The following is a 17,774-nucleotide window of genomic DNA, read 5'->3' as shown; positions in this document are numbered from 1 at the left end:
CATGATAGGAAGGAGAAGCTGTATGAGAATTATAAGTGATTCAGATATGAACTCCCGAAGGATACAACCTCTCCTCCACATAAACTGGTGGGGTAAACATTTAACATAAGGAGTGAAATACAGAAATAGGAACATGGAGGAATTTCTTGTACAGGGGTATGAGTGGAACCTGATTAAAGGGGCCAAAGGTCGTGAACCCATTTTGCCCTTTTGTAAGAGAAGCAGGCTTAACTTGGGGAGAGAATGGGTAAATTCTTCCAGCTGCAGTGAGCAGAACTGTGTGGTGGCTGGGCTTCCCTCTAGAGTCACAACAAAGTCTACATAGTAGGACTTCCGACTGAAATGGAGAGCGCAGTGGTGTTTACAGAAAAAAACAAACCATGAGTTTAATAATGGCATTATGTATTTTTATAGCAGACTAGAACTTAGAACTGAGTTCCTGACCCCGCTCCCAACCCCCTTGCCTACCTCCACGGACACACATTGTTCCATCTGTAGCCTTCCCATCTGCCTTAAAAAAACAAACCATGAGTTTAATAATGGCATTATGTATTTTTATAGCAGACTAGAACTTAGAACTGAGTTCCTGACCCCGCTCCCAACCCCCTTGCTTACCTCCACGGACACACATTGTTCCATCTGTAGCCTTCCCATCTGCCTTGATGGTGGCTCCATCTTTCCACTTGACCGGGCTGAAACCATAGTAATCAAATCCTTTGCTCCTCTTTCTCTCCTGGTCCATGCTCTCTCTTACCAGGAAATTCGGCAGAGCTTGTCTTCAATATAGAACCGGAATCAGATCACTTCTCATCACTACCATGACTTTCCCCTGTGCCAGCCACCTTCTGTCGCCTCGTGCCTGGATTACCACAGTAGCCCATTTTCTCTGCTTCTGCCTTACCCCACTAGAATCTGTTCCCCCAGTCTCCAGGTTAATATGTATTTTATTTTCGTATAGTTGATATACAAATTTATGTAAGTTTTAGGTGTACAACATAGTGATTCACAGTTCTGAAGGTTACATTCCACTTGTAATTACTGTAAATTGACTGTATTCCCTGGGTTGCACTGTGTAGCCTTGGAGCTTATTTACTTTACACATAGTAGTTTGTACCTCATAATCCTCTACCATCTTCTCCTTCCCCCGTCCCTCTCCCTCCTGTTAACCACTAGTTTGTTCTCTGTATCTGTGCTTCTTTTTTCTTATATTTTATTCACTAGCTGTATTTTTTTGATTCCACATATGCACTTACATATCATTACAGTATTTATCTTTCTCTGTCTGACTTACTGCACTTAGCATAATACAGGTCCATTCATGTTGTTCTTACAAATGACAAAATTTCATTCTGTGTTTGAGCAGTCATTTTGTTTATATTTTTTTATATAAAATATATATTTTCCACATTTTCTTTATCCATTCATCTGTTGACGAACCCTTAGATTTTTTCTGTAATCTATTCTTGATACATCGACCAGTCCCTTTTCCCCCTACTTTCCTTAAAGTCAGATTTCTTAAGGTACAATTTACAAACAGTAAAATTCACTTTTTTGTAGCTGTAGAGTTCTGTGGATTTTCACAACACACACTCTTGGCCCAACCATCATAGTCAAGAAATAGAATGTTTCCATTGCCCCCAAAAGTTCCCTTATGCCCTTGTAATCATCCCTTCCTCCCAGCCCCTGGAAGTTAGTCTCTTTTCTCCCATGAGATTTTTTTCTAGAATGTCATATAAATGGGGTATATTTGTACTTTGAGTCTGGATTCTTTCACTAAACACAATGCATTAGAGATTGATCCATAGTGGATCGCTCAAGAGTTGGTGGCTTTTCATTGCCGAGTACTTCTCCACTGTATAAAGTGGTTTCTGCTTTCACTAGTTGATGGTGTCTGGATTGTTTCCAGTTTTTGTCAGTTTTGGATAAAGCTGCTGTAAACATGCGCATATAATTCACTCTGCTGTGAAGAAATTTAAAAGATCAGCTTGGAAAACTGTTACAGGAAGAAGCATGCTGAAGACCAATATATCACATAATCCTCCTTTTGTTAAAAATGGGACTCAATATTTCACATTTCTTTATTATTTGAATTTTTAAAATAACACTAAGTTTTTTTTAAATTGTGTTTAAATTTTAAACATTGTGGTGTACATGTTAAGAAAAGGACAAAGAAGTTTTTGTCATTTCTTATTTGGCTATACTTTTTTATTTTTAACCAAATGCTAGAAGCTTATATTTTATGATTAAATATAACATTCCTGTATAGTAGAATTTTATTTCAAAGAGCCACAATTAAAGATGAAGTTTTTCTAAAACTAAGTATCAACAACATTGCAGTTACATATATATATTTTAAAATTTATTTAGTCACATCACATCAATTGAGAATCTTGATTCAGCACTAAACACTGTTGCAGGTAAATGCTGCTATTCTGGTTACTAATACTGCTTTTCACATAGGAAACAGCAGCTAACTTCCATACCTTAATTCATCTGAAAGGACAGCTAAAAAAATACAGATCATATTTGAATTCCAATCTCCCCAAACCCCATCCCACCCTCTTTTGGAAACTTTGCAAGTTTCTCTGTTAAATGTTACATTCTTCCACCTTGCCTTGTTCAGTGTCTCTTTACTAGATTGTAACTGTCTTAAATGACTTTCTTATTTTCTGTATCTTCAGTTCAGTTCAGTTGCATCCCACTGTTTGCGACCCCGTGCACTGCAGCATGCCGGGCTTCTCTCCAGAGTCCATCACTAACTCCCGGAGCTCACTCAGACTCATGTCCATCGAGTCAGCGATGCCAGCCATCCAACCATCTCATTCTCTGTCATCCCCTTCTCCTCCCGCCTTCAGTCTTTCCCAGCATCAGGGTCTTTTCCAGTGAGTCAGTTCTTCGCATCAGGTGGCCAAAGTATTGGAGTTTCAGCTTCAGCATCAGTCCTTCCAATGAATATTCAGGACTGATTTCCTTTAGGATTGACTGGTTTGATCTCCTTGCAGTCCAAGGGACTCTGAACTGTCTCCAACACTACTGTTCAAAAGCATCAATTCTTTGGTGCTCAGCTTTCTTTATAGTCCAAGTGTCACATCCATACACAACTACTGGAAAAACCATAGCCTTGACTAGATGGACCTTTGTTGGCAAATTAGTGTCTCTGCTTTTTAATATGCTGTCCAGGTTGGTCATAGCTTTTCTTCCAAGGAGCAAGCATCTTTTAATTTCATGGCTGCAGTCACCATCTGCAGTGATTTTGGAGCCCAAGAAAATAAAGTCTGTCACTGTTTCCATTATTTCCTCATCTGTTTGTCATGAAGTGATGGGACTGGATGCCATGATCTTAGTTTTCTGAATGTTGAATTTTAAGCCAACTTTTTTTACTCTCCTCTTTCACTTTCATCAAGAGGCTCTTTAGTTCCTCTTCACTTTCTGCCATAAGGATGGTGTCATCTGCATATCTGAGGTTATTGATATTTCTCCTGGCAGTCTTGATTCCATGATTGTGCTTCATCCAGCCCAGCATTTTGCATGATGTACTCTGCTTATGAGTTAAATAAGCAGGGTGACAATATCCAACCTTCACATATGACTTTCCCTCTTTGGAACCAGTTTGTTCCGTGTCCAGTTCTAACTGTTACTTCTTAACCTGCATACAGATTTCTCAGGAGGCAGGTAAGGTGCTCTCATATCCCCGTCTCTTTAAGAATTTTCCACAATTTGTTGTGATCCACACAGTCAAAGGCTTTGGCATAATCAATAAAGCAGAAGTAGATTTTTTTTGGAACTCTCTTGCTTTTTCGATGATCCAGTGGGTTGTTGGCAATTTAATCTCTGGTTCCTCTGCCTTTTCTAAATCCAGCTTGAACATCTGGAAGTTCTTGGTTCATGTACTGTTGAAGCCTGGCTTGGAGAATTTTGAGCATTACTTTGCTAGCGTGTGAGATGAGTGCAGTTATGCAGTAGTTTGAGCGTTCTTTGGCATTGCCTTTCTTTGGGATGAAAACTGACCTTTTCCAGTCCTGTGGCCACTGCTGAGTTTTCCAGATTTGGTGGCATGTTGAGTGCAGCACTTTCACAGCATCATCTTTTGGAATTTGCAATAGCTCAACTGGAATTCCATCACGTCCACTAGTTCTTTGTTTTGTGTCTTACACATGAAGATTTGTTAAATTTCATCTGATAAGATACTTATTCCATTACTATGTTTAGAATACATGCTTGGCTTTTTTTCCCCTGAAAATAAGAAAAAAATGTGAAAGACCATTCCTGTGACCATTGTGATAGACAATATTTTAGATAAAAATACAGATTTCTGTTTCAGTGTATTTCACCGATTAGGGAAAGATTGTACCATTTCTTAGGCCTGGAATGTAAGTCATATTTTGCATATTGTATTTGAAGTTGGGCGTTTTGCAGAAACAAATCATAGCTGCCCTGCTGCCTTGTGATCTGTTACAACCGCATGTGAGAAAAAGCAGTAGTTTATATAGCCAGCAGTTCTCAGATTGTGACCAGTGGGTCATGGGGGTTTACTCAGACCATATCAGGGAATCTACAGGGTTAGACTGTTTTCATAATGCTGTTTTTTTTTTAATTTGTCTTTTTCATTTTGACTTTTTTTTTTCTTACAGTGAAAAGCAGTGGTGGGTTAAAAAAGAAAAAAAGTCACTGCGATGCTGTAACACAAATGAAGCTGAACTAGTAATCATTGTATTCTTCACCACCATGCACATACTGCTTTAAAAAAAGAAAAGTTTCACTTACGGTGAAGCAGTGAAAATTGCTTTTATTAAATCTCAGCACTTGAGCACACTTGTTTTTCTCTAATAAAATGCAAAATTTCCCCTTATTAAAAAAAATGGGCAGAGGACCTTCTTTTCCAAAAAAGATATACAGATGGTCAACAGGCACATGAGAAGATGCCCATTGAGACTGATCATCAGGAAAATATAAATCAAACCACGATGAGATACCACTCAACCCTGTCAGCATCACTGTCATCAGAAAGACAAGAAGTAACGAGAGTTGGCGAGGATGTAGAGAGAAAGGAACCCTCCAGCACTGTTGGTGGGAGTGTAGATCCATGCGGCCACCATGGAAAACAGTATGGAAGTTCCTCAAAAAATCAGAACTGCCATATGAACCAGCAGTTCCATTTCTGGCTCTTTATCCAAAGAAAACAAAAGAACTAATTTGAGAAAGTAATGCACCCTAATGCTCACAGCTCATAGCAGCCTTATTAACAACAGCCAAGATGTGGAAGTAACCTAAGTGCCCATTGATAGATGAATGGATAGAGGGGACCTGTGTGTACATACATACCCACACACTATGGGATATTACTAAACCATAAAAAGAATGGAATCTTGCCATTTGTGACAATAAGGATGGAGCTGCTAGAGGGTGTTTTGCTTAGTAAAATAAATCAGACAGAAAAAGATGAATACCATATGTGGAATATAAAGAACCAAACAAACAAATAGAACAAAACAGATACAGGAAACGAACTAGTGGTTAGCACAGGGAGAAAGAGGCAAAATCGGTGAAGGGAATTAAGAGGTACAAACCAGCAGTTAATAAGTCACAGAGCTGTAATATCCAGTGTAGGGAAGGTAGTCAGTATTTTATAACTTTGTATGATGTGTAATCTGTACAAACCTGAAACTAGTATATTGTAAGTCAACTACATACTTCAGTTTAAAGCAAAACAAACAAACAAAACCCCAAATGTTATTGTTAAGCACTTCAGCTATATAATAAAAGTACTATTAGTTCTCTTAAAAAAAAAAAAAGACAAAAAAACTTGTGTGGTCATCTAAAATGCTAGCTGAACTAGCTTCTGTTTTCTTGGGACACCATTTTTACTTGAAGAATAAATAGTAGACAAACTATGGAGTTATTCACACTTTAGTGTGTGGCTGACAGTTTCTCACAAATGAATAAAGTGAGCCTGTCACTTCAAGGAGGGAAAAAGTTATTTTTGCCAGTGATAAAATTTGCATGGAAATAAGGCATTTTGGAAATTTTGCCCCCATTATCATTAGCCTCAAGAGTGAAATTAACAAATGAGGTTTTTCAGATATTTTGTAATGAAATGTGACAACATCTGGAGGAGCTGTGCGACTTAGTGACTAGTGTGTGATGTTACATCACCCATGGATAAAAGAACCATTTGATAGCATAGTCCATGAGATTTTAATGTAATAATTTTTTTTTTTTTAATTCACAGACAAGGTTTCAGATTTCACATTTCAGGTAACCTGTAAGAAATGACGACTTGTTGAATTTTAGGGTAGTATCAAAGAAGAGTATCCTTAGTTATCTGAAAAGATTATTCCAATGTTCTTCCCTTTTCTAGCTACCCATCTCTGTGAGGCCAGATTTTTCCCCCCATAAAGTTCAACTAAAGTAACATACAGCAACAGATTGAATGCAGAAGCAATTATGAGAATCTGGCTGACTTCTTAAGTCAGACGTTAAAGAGGTTTTTGAAAACTTAAAAGGATGCCCCTCATCTAAATTTTTTGTTTTGGAAAACTGTTATATTTCCTTTAGAAATGTAATTTATGTGCTCGTGTTGTAATGGTTTTATTATATTTAAATGAAATAGTAAATAAACATTTAAAACTTTTCTCACTTTTAATTTCTAGTGGCATAAATACCAGTAGATGTAACCTGTAGGAACAGAAGTTCTCAGGGTCCTTAATTTTACGAGTGTAGATGGTCTCAAGACCAAAAAATTTGCCAAGTGCTATTCTCAGTCATTGTGCAGGGTTGGAATAGTAGTGACTTGGTTTGTTGGGTGGACAAGAATGCTTTCATTGTATAGCTGCAGGGCTGACACAGGACACGCTATAGAACAGTACACTCTGTGTCTTGGTTTGGCATGATTTTTAGCAGGATATGTGTCTAAGCACTTGCTGGTAAAGCAGCTAGAAATAGATGCTTGACTGTAGAGCAGCTACTAAAATCCAGTATGGTTCTAAAAATCTTAGGGTGTGGAATATAACCTTACATATGCGAGAACTTTCTGGTAGTTCTTTGTCTTTGTGTATTAAGGCTTGGGGGAATGCAGTTAAAAAATTAATGGTTTTTGTAATAACCATATAAAATATTGCAGCTCAACAGCTGACCAATACTCCTACCTCATCTGGCCAGTCTTTGAGTCTGTTTTTAGTACATTTGGCTAACCTGATTGCAGTGTGTCTCAAATGCATGTATTTAGTTCCTGTTTGCATTTCTGTCGGAATTCCTTTTACTTCAGAGTGTAGAGTAATTCCTGTCTTTTTAAAGTGAGTCCAGAGTTGCTGCAAACAGACACCTTGTTGGAGGGCCCGAGAAATGATACACACCTGTTGGCGCTTTGTGGGGTCTGAAGCGTAGGATAGGCTGTAAAGTAAGGTGGACCACCGGGCTTTGATTTTAATTCATGTTCTCTATTTTATAATACGTTTTGTAAAACTGCCAGAGTGGTAGGTTGAGTTGAAAGTATATGAAATTTCAAATAACACTGTGGAATAAATCATAACTTCTAATTATGTGAAATTTGGTACAGTTTGCAAAGTTGTTAAAAGTTTTTTTAAAGTTTTATTATAAATTATGCCATGAACTATATTACGAGGCAGCTTTAACCGGATTTCCTTAGGACAGATTTATTTGGAAAATAAAATGGTCCAGTATAGAAGAAAGCATTAAATGAAACCATGCATTTAGCGCTCTGGCGGGTAGTGTGCAGGGCCAGGAGATGGAGATGAGAACTGGTAGTGCTCATCAGCCTCTTCATAAGAGATTTTGCACATGGCCAAGACTTCACCTTGAAAAGTAGATTGTGAAGAACATCAGTGACTCAGTATAGTTAGTCACGCAGAGCAGAGCACAGGGGATCTGTGGAGGAGGGAAGGCTGCTTTAACAAAACTTCAACCCAGACTTATAGAAGTCTTAAGTGATGTCTCTGGAGAGTCTGTGTTTATTTGACAGTTGTAGCAAGGAAACAATAGTATCAGACTTAAGACGAGGAGTTTGGCAAGTTTACCTTTTAGGGAATGACAGTATGCTTCAGAATGTGAAGGGTACGAAAAAGTCAAGTTTCAAGTAAAACACTAGCAAAAGAAAAGTCAAGTCCTTCTCCTACACACACACACACACTCATTTCACTCGCTCACACACACACACACGCTCATTTCATGCTTTATAGACCAGGCTTTTAATCATATGAAAAGCTACTCAATCTCACTTTAATTCACTTTGAAATTAATTACATCACAAAAGTAATTAACGCAAATGAAAACCATATTGAAATATGAATCTTCATCTGTTAGATTGGCTAAAAAAAATTCAAAAGTTGGACAACACTCACTGTTGATAAGACTTTGGAAAACAGAGACGCTGGTTTGTTATGGTCATAGTGCAAAATGATAAAACCTCTCTGGTGAGCAGCTTAACCACATTTATCATGCTGCATTTCCTCCACATTTATCATGCTGCATTTCCTCCTCCATCCCACAACCTTATTTTCAGGAACTTTATTCTCTGGAGATGTGTTATTTCTTGTGTGTGACTGTGAGTATAACTTACAAAGCTCTTTATAACAGAATTGTAGCAGAATTTTTAGAAACAAAAGGGATTTTTGCTTTTTGGGAAAAAAAAAAAATATGGTATGTCCACACAGTGGAATACTATGCAGATGTTTAAAGAAAATAAAAATAAAGATCTCTGTGTACTGATAGGGGACCATCTCTAGGCTATATGGTAAAGGGGAAGGTGGAGGAGTACAGAGCAGTGTATTTAACGGCCTGTCTTGTGTGTGAAGAAATGGTAAGTAGTATGTTTATATGTTTTAGAAGGCTACTGAAGAAACTCATAAAACTGGTCATGTAAAGAGGATATGGGGAGGAGGCTAGGTGGGAGTGAGACTTGTCAGTGTGTACTATACACAGTTTTGATTCCTGTTCCCCCCGAAGGTATTTTTTAACTTCTAGAAAACACTCCCTCTAAAGAGAGGTCATTTGTTTTGAGAATTTTGAAAGATGTGTGCAAAGATTATGGCAGAGCATGAGATAACTTTAGAGTAAAGGGAAATTGAAATCCGTTTTCCTAGTATAGGAAATGTCCTATTGCAGGTATCTCTTAGTGGGTAAGCTGATAGCTGGACAGAAGCTAGCGAAGGGGCTGGAGTGGCCGTCCACTGTCTCCTGCATCTGCATCCCCTTTGCTGACTGAAATTTTAGGAAATTGTGGGTGCCCACTGTGGGACAGAACTCACGACCCAGAAAATAAATGGCTGTATTCATTCACCTCTCATGCTTTTCATTGTCTCACCTTCTCAAAGACTGCTGTAAAAAAGAGAAATTTTCCTTTTGTGTGTGTGTGTGGAGGTTTTCAGAAAATATGCAAAAGCAGAAGAGTATAAGGAACCTCCATATACCTGTCAGTCTAGTTTCAATAATTAAAAACAATTTCACCTTAAAAAAAAAAAAATCCTTCCTACCTTTTCTTATTCCTGGAATATTTTAATGCAAGCCTTATATCATTTTACCCAGAGCTACTTCAGCATATATCTTTAATAACTAAAGATGAAAGATTTGACAGTACAGGCCACAGTGTCTTACTGTGAAATTTCATTTTATGTCCTGGGTTTTTTTAGAAAGGTTAAAGGAAACTTATCCTTCTCTGTGTTCATCCGTCTTTCCTCTTCACTGGTATAATTTCCAGTCAGCATACAAGAAAGGTTGAGTATCTCCTGTCTTTAAAAATAAATTAAGACTTCCCTTACCTTACATTCATTCCCCTCTAGCTGCTGTCTCCGTTGGAACTGTACTTTTCAAAAAGCTATCTCCGTTTCCTTACCTTAACTTCTCAGCCAGTTCCAGCCTGACTCCTGTCCCCACGGCTCACTCCATTAAAACTGTTCTTGCTAAAGTCATCAGTGACTCACACATTAAATAAACCCAGTGACTCTGCAGTTTTCATCTTACTTGACAACTCAGCCACCTTCAGCACTCATGACCTCTACCTCCTAATACAAGCAGTGAACATTGAGTAATTACTGGGTTCAGCTCTGTGTGTGAATTCTCATTTCATTCTTTTTTTAAGCAATTTGTTTTACTAATGTAGAGCTTTGTCTAAATCTTAATTCTGTAAAATTTTATTTATCTATTTATTTTGGGCTGCGCAGGGTCTTGGTTGCTGTGCGGGCTTCCTCTGGTTGTGGCATGCAGAGCCTGCTCTGGGTTGTGGTGGGCGGACTTCTCATTGCAGTGGCTTCTCGTTGCAGAGCTCAGGCTCTAGGGCGCAGGGCTTCATCAGCTGTGTCTTGCAGGATCTAGAGTGCAGGCTCAGTAGTTGTGGAGCAAGCTTAATTGCCACATAGCACGTGGGATCTTCCCGGACCAGGGATCGAACCCACATCTCCTGCATGGGCAGGCGGATTCTTTACCACTGAGCCACCAGGGAAAGCCTCATTTAATCCTTTGACAGCTCTTTGAGGGAGGTGTTGTCATTATCCTCATTTTACAGGTGGGAACTAGCTAAAGCTTAGAGAGGTTAAATAACTGGTCAGCTGCGGTCAGGGGTAGAACAGTTTTAGGTTCAGGCACCATCTCATCTGATCCTGCTGCCTCTTTGCAAACACTTCACCTTGCTATCCTGGGTCTTCTTCCTGATCTTTAGATTTCTGGCTTTTCGGGCTTTCATACTGGGTCCTCCTCTCATGCAACCCGTGGCTTCAGTTTCCATGTGGAGGGTCATGAGCTCCCGGTCTGTGTCCTTAGCGTAGAGCTGCTTCTGAACTCTGGACCCAGGGAGCCAGCTGCTCCTCGGCACATTGGGAACTTCGACTCTGCTCCTTCTGTTGTTGTTGCCTTTTTTGCCAGATGGTACGGCCATCTACCAGCTGCTTAGCAGAAACCTGGGGTCCTCTCTCCTGAACAGTCACCAAATCCTGTTTTATTGAGTCTTGTGTCTCTCTCATTCATCTACCACCCTAAGGAAGCCCCCCACCCCCAGTTCAGTAGGCTCCACCTGTTACACATCTCAGGGTATCCTGTACTTGTCTTCCTCCCCTTTATAACATTTTCAGCAGTTACATTCACTTGCTTATATTAGCTTTTCGTTTTCATTCCTTTAGCCCAAACTTTAATTTTTAAATTCCTTTAGGAAGACATTAAGAGACAGGACCAAGACAACCTCATTTTTTATTCCATCCCTGGGGGCTGGCAGAGTGCCAGGCACAGAATCATCATTAAATATTTGATGAATGAAAAGAGGAAAAATTTGTTCTGGGAAAATCCCTAAGGATTCACTCGGAAGGGTGAATTTCAGAAGACAGACTTGAAAACACTGGGACTTGCCTGGCAGTCCAGTGGTTAGGACCCCGAGCTTTTACTGCAGGGCGTCCAGCTTTGACTCCTGGTCAGGGAACTAAGATCCTGCATGCCACACGGTGTGCCCCCAAATTTTTTTTTTTACTTCTGATAGTCAAGCCATAGAAGGGAGCTAAGGAATTGGCAGTAAAGTTAAGAGAAATAGGCTTTTGGTTTTTGTTATTCACTTGCTAAGTTGTGTCCAACTCTTTGTGACACCATGGACTACAGCATGCCAGGCTTCCCTGTCCTTCATTGTCTCCTGGAGTTTGCTCAAATTAATGTCCTAGGCAATATTGTTCTTTGCAGCACTGGACTTTACTTTCACCACCAGACACATGCACAACTGAGCATCGTTTGCGTTTTGGCCCAGCTGCTTCATTCTTTCTGGAGCTATTAGTAATTACCTTCTGCTCTTCCCAGTAGTATATTGGACACCTTCCGACCTGGGGGGCTCATCTTCTGGTGTCGTATCTTTTTGCCTTTTCATATAATTTTGGAGTTCTCTTGGCAAGAATACTGTGGAGTGGGTTGCCATTCCCTCCTCCAGTGGACCACGTTTTGTCGGTACTCTTTACTATGACCCGTCCATCTTGGGTGGCCCTGCATAGCATGGCTCTTAGCTTCACTGAGTTACACAAGCCCCTTCGTCACAAGGCTGTGATCCGTGAAGGGGAGGTTATTTGGGGAAGTGGAAGTTGTGGGACTTTCTGACTGTCATCATAATATGGAAAGGAAGGGAAGAGGGTGTCAAGAATGCCAAAGGAATCATGATATGCCCTGAGAGGGTCAGGTATGAAGGGAAGAGCAATGACTGTAGTTTTCAACCTGTTGACTTTCAAGAACCTTCTGTGGGATATCCACATGAAGAGAACCAATAGACAGTTAAAAAAAAAAAAATGAAACTAGAATCCAGGAGAGACATGGCTTTACTTTATTACTGAGTAAAATCACTAAGATACTACTGATAATTCACAAGTACAGAGTTGGCAGATATTTTGGTACTTGGGAGTGGAAGCACGTGTGTGTATTATTACTGAGACGGGTTTTGCATTGATACCATTGAACACCCAGTGGAGGCCAACTAATGAAAACTGTGAATCTGTACCAGATCTGTGTTTCAATTAATATTTGTTCATGCCAATTTATACTTTTTTTCCTTCTTAGATAAAAATAAAACTTAGTGGAGTTTATAGAACTCCATTAGACTGTAAACTCCATGAGTTTGCTGCCATGTGATTAAATTTTTTTCCCTCTTGTTTCTCTAGGGCCTATTCCCTGGTGGATTCCAGTCAAGTGTCTACTTTTCTGATTTCCATTCTACTTATAGTCTATGGTAGTTTCAGGTAAGATGCTCTCAAAATGGGATTGATTTCTGTTGGAGGTGGAAGACACATTGTTCTGGGTGTTGGGACCAGAATTTATTGCTTCTTTGAAGAGAAACATGACTTTGACAGGAATTGAGTTGAACAGGATACTTCTGATATTTATTCTTTGGTTGGCTGTTAAAAAACTTCTTGGTTTTGCTTATGTCTTTGGCATTTTAATGCAAATAAGTGAAAACTAATCGCTTAAATTCTGGTTCTGGGGGAAAAATGATTCACATTAAGTATACTTATTGAGAGAGTTAAGGAGAGAGTCCTTGACAGTGATTCTGCAGTGTCTCAAAGGGACAGAATGTTCTTCTTAATTAAAAAAAAAAATGCATTGACCTATGTTGACCATATATGATATTGCCAGTAGATAGTCAACTTTTTTGACATATGCATGTAATTTTATAAGGTTCAGGCTACTATTAGGAGAATTGTGCACAGTTGCATTGACCAAGTATTCTCTGTGCTAACCTTAGGAATGCTGAGACTGGATCTTCTTGAAGTTCCCATCCTAGCAGACAGCCATAGAAATACAAAGATAAGGAAGCTAGATACTCAACTCCCTTCTTTTCACTATTCTTACTTTAGAGAAATCTTAGTGGTTGTATAACTGATAGTTTTGTGGTGGATAAATTTAAAAATGAAAGCTGCCTGGAAAATTTTAAATTGAGAACTTGAAAGGGAGCAGCAGTGTTAAAGGAAATAATCAAGCTTAAGGATTTTGAATTACCCAGTACTATGTTTGGATTTTAATGAGTATTTGGTAAAATTACATACTTCCAGGCTTTATCTCAGCATTGAGTAGAACAAGTAAAATACTGTTGATAATTCCAGTATCAGTTGATAAAATGTTTTACTCATTGAGACTTCTGCTGAGAACCCTAGGTTCCTAGCCACCCTTAGGAAGCATCAGTCAAGCCAGAGCAGCTTAGAACCTCATCAGCATAATCCTATATTTTTTGTATAGACAAATTTTTGGTTTTTTCTTTTTGAGTATATAATAACATTTCAGAAGTTTTTACAATTAAAAAAAAAAAAACAAAACTTCAGACTCACAACTCTGAAACTCCTTTCGTTAGTTCAAATGACGTTTTATTTGGCATGTACTTACATACTGTGTACATTTTTATAGTTTAAATCCAGTGTCCCTAGCCTTTTTGGCACCAGGGGCCAGTTTCATAGAGGACAGTTTTCCCACAGACTTTGGCAGAGTGAGGGGGCTGAGGGTGGTTTCTGGATGATTCTCATAAGCGTGCAACCCAGATCATTCACACGCACGGTTCACAGCCCGTTTTGCACTCCGTGAGAAGCCAGTGCCGCCACTGACCTGGCAGGAGGCGGAGCTCGGGTGGTGATGGGGGTGATGACCCAGTGCAGCCAAGACAGTCCTTTTCACGGCAGCAGAAGCAAAACTGGCAGTGGCCAGTGAGTAAAGCTGCTAGAGTGACTTCCTGGGTTCTTGCCTTAATGTAAACAAGGCATAGCTGAATGAAGAACTGACCGATTACTTATTTGGACATGGATTGCTTGATGAAAATACAGGGAATTCATTAGGGCACAGCCAGCTGGTACCGTTGTTCAGTCAGTCAGTCAGTCATGTCCGACTCCGCAACCTCATGGACTTCACCATGCCAGGCTTCCCTGTCCTTCCCCATCTCCTGGAGCTTGCTTAAACTCATGTCTGTTGAGTCAGTGATGCCATCCAACCATCTCATCCTCTGTCTTCCCCTTGTCCTCCCGTCTTCGATCTTTCCCAGCATTAGGGTCTTTTCCAGTGAGTCAGTTCTTCACGTCAGGCGGCCAAAGTACTGGAGCCTCAGTTTCAGCATCAGTCCTTCTAATGAATATTCAGGACTGATTTCTTTAAAATTGACTGGTTTGATCTCCTCGCAGTCCAAGGGACTCTCCAGATTCTTCTCCAACACCACAGTTCGAAAGCATCAGTTCTTCAGCAGTCAGCCTTTCTTATGGCCCAACTCTCATGTCCATACACGACTACTGGAAAAACCATAGTCTTGACTAGATGGACTGTTGTTGGCAAAGTAATACCTCTGCTTTTTAATATGCTGTCTAGGTTGGTCATAGCTTTTCTTCCAAGGAGCAAGCATCTTTTAATTTCATGGCTGCAGTCACCATGTGCAGTGATTTTGGAGCCCAAGAAAATAAAGTCTGTCACTGTTTCCATTATTTCCCCATCTATTTGCCACGAAGTGATGGAACTGGATGCCATGATCTTAGTTTTTTGAATGTTGAGCTTTAAGCCAACTTTTTCATTCTCTTTCACTTTCATCAAGAGGCTCTTTAGTTCTTCGCTTTCTGCCGCTAGGGTGGTGTCATCTGTATATCATATTCATATTTCTCCTGGCAATCTTGATTCCAGCTTGTGGAATCATCCAGCCCAGCATTTCGCATGATGTACTCTGTATATAAGTTATACAGGCAGGGTGACAGTATGTAGCCTTGATGTACTCCTTTCCCAATTTGGAGCCAGTCCATTGTTCATGTCCAGGTCTCACTGTTGCTTCTTGACCTGCATTATAGGTTTCTGAGGAGGCAGGTCAGGTGGTCTGGTATTCCCATCTCTCTAAGAATTTTCCACTGTTTGATGTGATCCACACAATCAAAGGCTTTAGAATACTCAGTGAAGCAGAAGTAGATGTTTTTCTGGAATTCTCTTGCTTTTTCTATGATCCAGTGGATCTATGGTTCCTCTACCTTTTCTAAATCCAGCTTGAACATCTGAAAGTTCTCAGTTCATGTACTGTTGAAGCCTAGCTTGGAGAATTTTGAGTGTTACTTTGCTAGCGTGTGAAATGAGTGCCATTGTGCGGTAGTTTGAACATTCTTGGCATTGCCTTTCTTTGGGATTGGAATGAAAATTGACCTTTTTCAGTCCTGTGGCCACTGCTGAGTTTTCCAAATTTGCTGGCATAGTGAGTAGCACTTTCACATCCTTTAGGATTTGAAATAACTCAGCTGGAATTCCATCACCTCCACTAACTTTGTTCATAGTGATGCTTCCTAAGGCCCGCTTGACTTCGGACTCCAGGGTGTCTGACTCTAGGTGAGTGATCGCACAGTCGTGGTTATCTGCGTCATGCAGATCTTTTTGTATAGTTCTTCTGGGTCCCCTGGGGTGCTAAATGGTGCTGACTAGTCTATCTTGCTGTCTCGCTTCTGCTGTTGCTACCAGTTTAGATGCTTCTCAGACGTTGTGAGTGACTTCCATTTGTTACTCTGAGGGGGTTGTCTAGAGATGTATGATTGTCACTACTAGAATTTTTTTTGGTTAGATGTTGACTTTATTAAAGAAACCTGATGAAGAAAATAGCTAATGTTTTACTGAGCATTTATGTTCCACCTACAGTGGTAAATGCTTTACCTAAAGTCTCAATCTTTGTATCAATTCAACAGAATAGATACTGTTATTCCCATTTTATAAGTGAGGAAACTAGGGCCCAGAAATGTTACGTAGCTCCCCCAAGTAATAAGTGATGAAGCTGGGATTTAAACTCAGGCAGTACTCTACTGCTGCTGGCTATTGAGAACAATAACATTTCAATTGTGAAGCAAATAAATTGATCTGACAGTAAAGTCAGAAGAAATGAGAAGTTTCTTAAAAACCCCTTTTTGTGATTTTTTTGTTTTTCTTCCATAGGATTCTCCAACCATAAGAATCATCTGGGGAAGGCTGTTCGGTAGGCTTAGGATGGGAGCCCTGTACTCTAGCCTCATTGAGGTGACCTGCACACTGGATAAACTCTTTCCGTTATTGCACATTGTTGGCCCTTCATTGCTGGTGGCACTTTATGGACCCACTCATTGATATGTTTTTAACCTTTTACAATTCTATTGAAGCTCTCCTGAAGTTCTCAGAGTCTCCTTTTTTTTGCTAAGTCAAAAACATGTCTTCTCAGTCTTCATCCTTGCTGAGCCTTGGTGGTTTTATCACCACTACTTCCTGCAGATTTCTCCTCCCTTGGCCTCCGCTTTCATGTTGCCTTCCATATAGGACTTGCACGAGAAATGCCTCTTGAATTTGATTAGCCCTATCCCTATTGTCTCTCCCGATGCCCAGCCAAATGTTCTTACCTCCTCTGATTTAGGACCATAAAAAATACATTATTTGCTCATTTAAATAATACATTTTATTGAGAGAAGATCATAAAACGCAGGATGAAAGGTTTGTGCACTGTACTGGTTATTTTCCCCCAGGCTTTCACATTTCTAAGTACAGAGGGGAGAACTGTGGCAAATAAAACTAGATTTTAAAGCCCCAAACAAATCCTCAATCTAAGAGCCCTTACGTTTGCCATGCCTTGGCTGAGCTCTGCTTGCTGGATTTCCTGTGTTACTTAAAGATGACACCTGATCACCCTAATCTTTCCAGCTGCTCAGGGGGAGAAAATAGCATAATTACTCATGTAATAAGTATTTCCCCCCAGCCTTTGACAAACCAACAGGAAAACATTAATGGAGGGGCAGGGAAGGTGAAAGGGACCACTCAGATGGGCATAGGGACCCAGGAACACAGTGTGAGATGGTTTAGAATTTTTTAGGCAGCTTATTACTGTGAAGATACTTGAGTTCTGTCCCTACAGGAATCACAGACAAAAAAAAGAACAGCAGGTTTGAAGTAGGTCTAAAAGGAAATCAAAAGGAAGATATACTTTATAATTGATAAAAAGGTAATACATAAATATAATACAGATGTATCTCTTTATGTAAAGTTACTATATAAAGGAACAATGGAACTTTTATAGAGTAACTACTCTCTTTTTTTAAGGCAAGCACCTCCCTGTGCTTTCTTTAATTTTGAGGGTAGTTTATTTGCTTATACCCAAACCTACTCTAGGAAGACAGTGCAGAGATGATAAGGAATGTACTTTATATGATTCTTTTGACCTTTATACCAAATGCAGGTAACTGTAAAGTTAGACCAGGTTAACCAAAATAAGTCTTACTATGGTTCACAAACCAACTCACCCTGAGCTATGCTGTGTAGGGCCACCCAAGGTGGACAGGTCATGGTGGAGAGTT

The 17,774-nt window shown here is 39.7% G+C and overlaps 1 protein-coding gene and 2 long non-coding RNA genes across 19 annotated transcripts in view; 2 read left to right on the top strand and 1 right to left on the bottom strand.

Moving 5' to 3' along the window:
* The window catches only part of LOC147355607 (uncharacterized), a 32,768-nt gene extending 27,961 nt beyond the window's left edge, over positions 1-4,807 (top strand). The window contains exon 2 of the long non-coding RNA XR_015144662.1: positions 4,632-4,807. This is a non-coding gene — a long non-coding RNA (uncharacterized LOC147355607). The remainder of the gene's footprint in view (positions 1-4,631) is intronic.
* Positions 1-17,774, top strand: part of SPPL3 (signal peptide peptidase like 3) — a 107,595-nt gene that overhangs the window by 64,220 nt on the left and 25,601 nt on the right. For 10 of the 17 annotated variants that reach the window (XM_086348302.1, XM_086348311.1, XM_086348306.1 and 7 more), the window contains one exon: positions 12,630-12,707. The exons of 1 other annotated variant lie outside the window; for it this stretch is intronic. Coding sequence is in view for 8 of the 16 variants with exons in the window: in XM_086348295.1 (XP_086204421.1) it covers positions 12,630-12,707 (78 nt within the window). In the remaining 8 variants the exon portion in view is untranslated. Of the gene's footprint in view, positions 1-12,629; positions 12,708-16,392; positions 16,474-17,774 lie in introns of all 17 variants that reach the window. 6 more of the 17 variants (XM_086348297.1, XM_086348296.1, XM_086348299.1 and 3 more) reach the window with 2 other exon arrangements.
* On the bottom strand, positions 2,175-9,923 carry LOC147355606 (uncharacterized). Its single transcript, XR_015144661.1, has 2 exons — positions 9,848-9,923; positions 2,175-4,233 (listed from the first exon to the last, which is right to left on the bottom strand). It is a non-coding gene; the product is annotated as an uncharacterized LOC147355606 (long non-coding RNA).

The sequence above is a fragment of the Bos grunniens genome, chromosome 17 (genome assembly GCF_055505025.1).
Source record: "Bos grunniens cultivar Pamir isolate PY7600 chromosome 17, Bosgru_T2T1.0, whole genome shotgun sequence".
Classification (NCBI taxonomy): Eukaryota; Metazoa; Chordata; class Mammalia; order Artiodactyla; family Bovidae; genus Bos; species Bos grunniens.
This window is presented reverse-complemented; position numbering and strand designations above follow the sequence as displayed.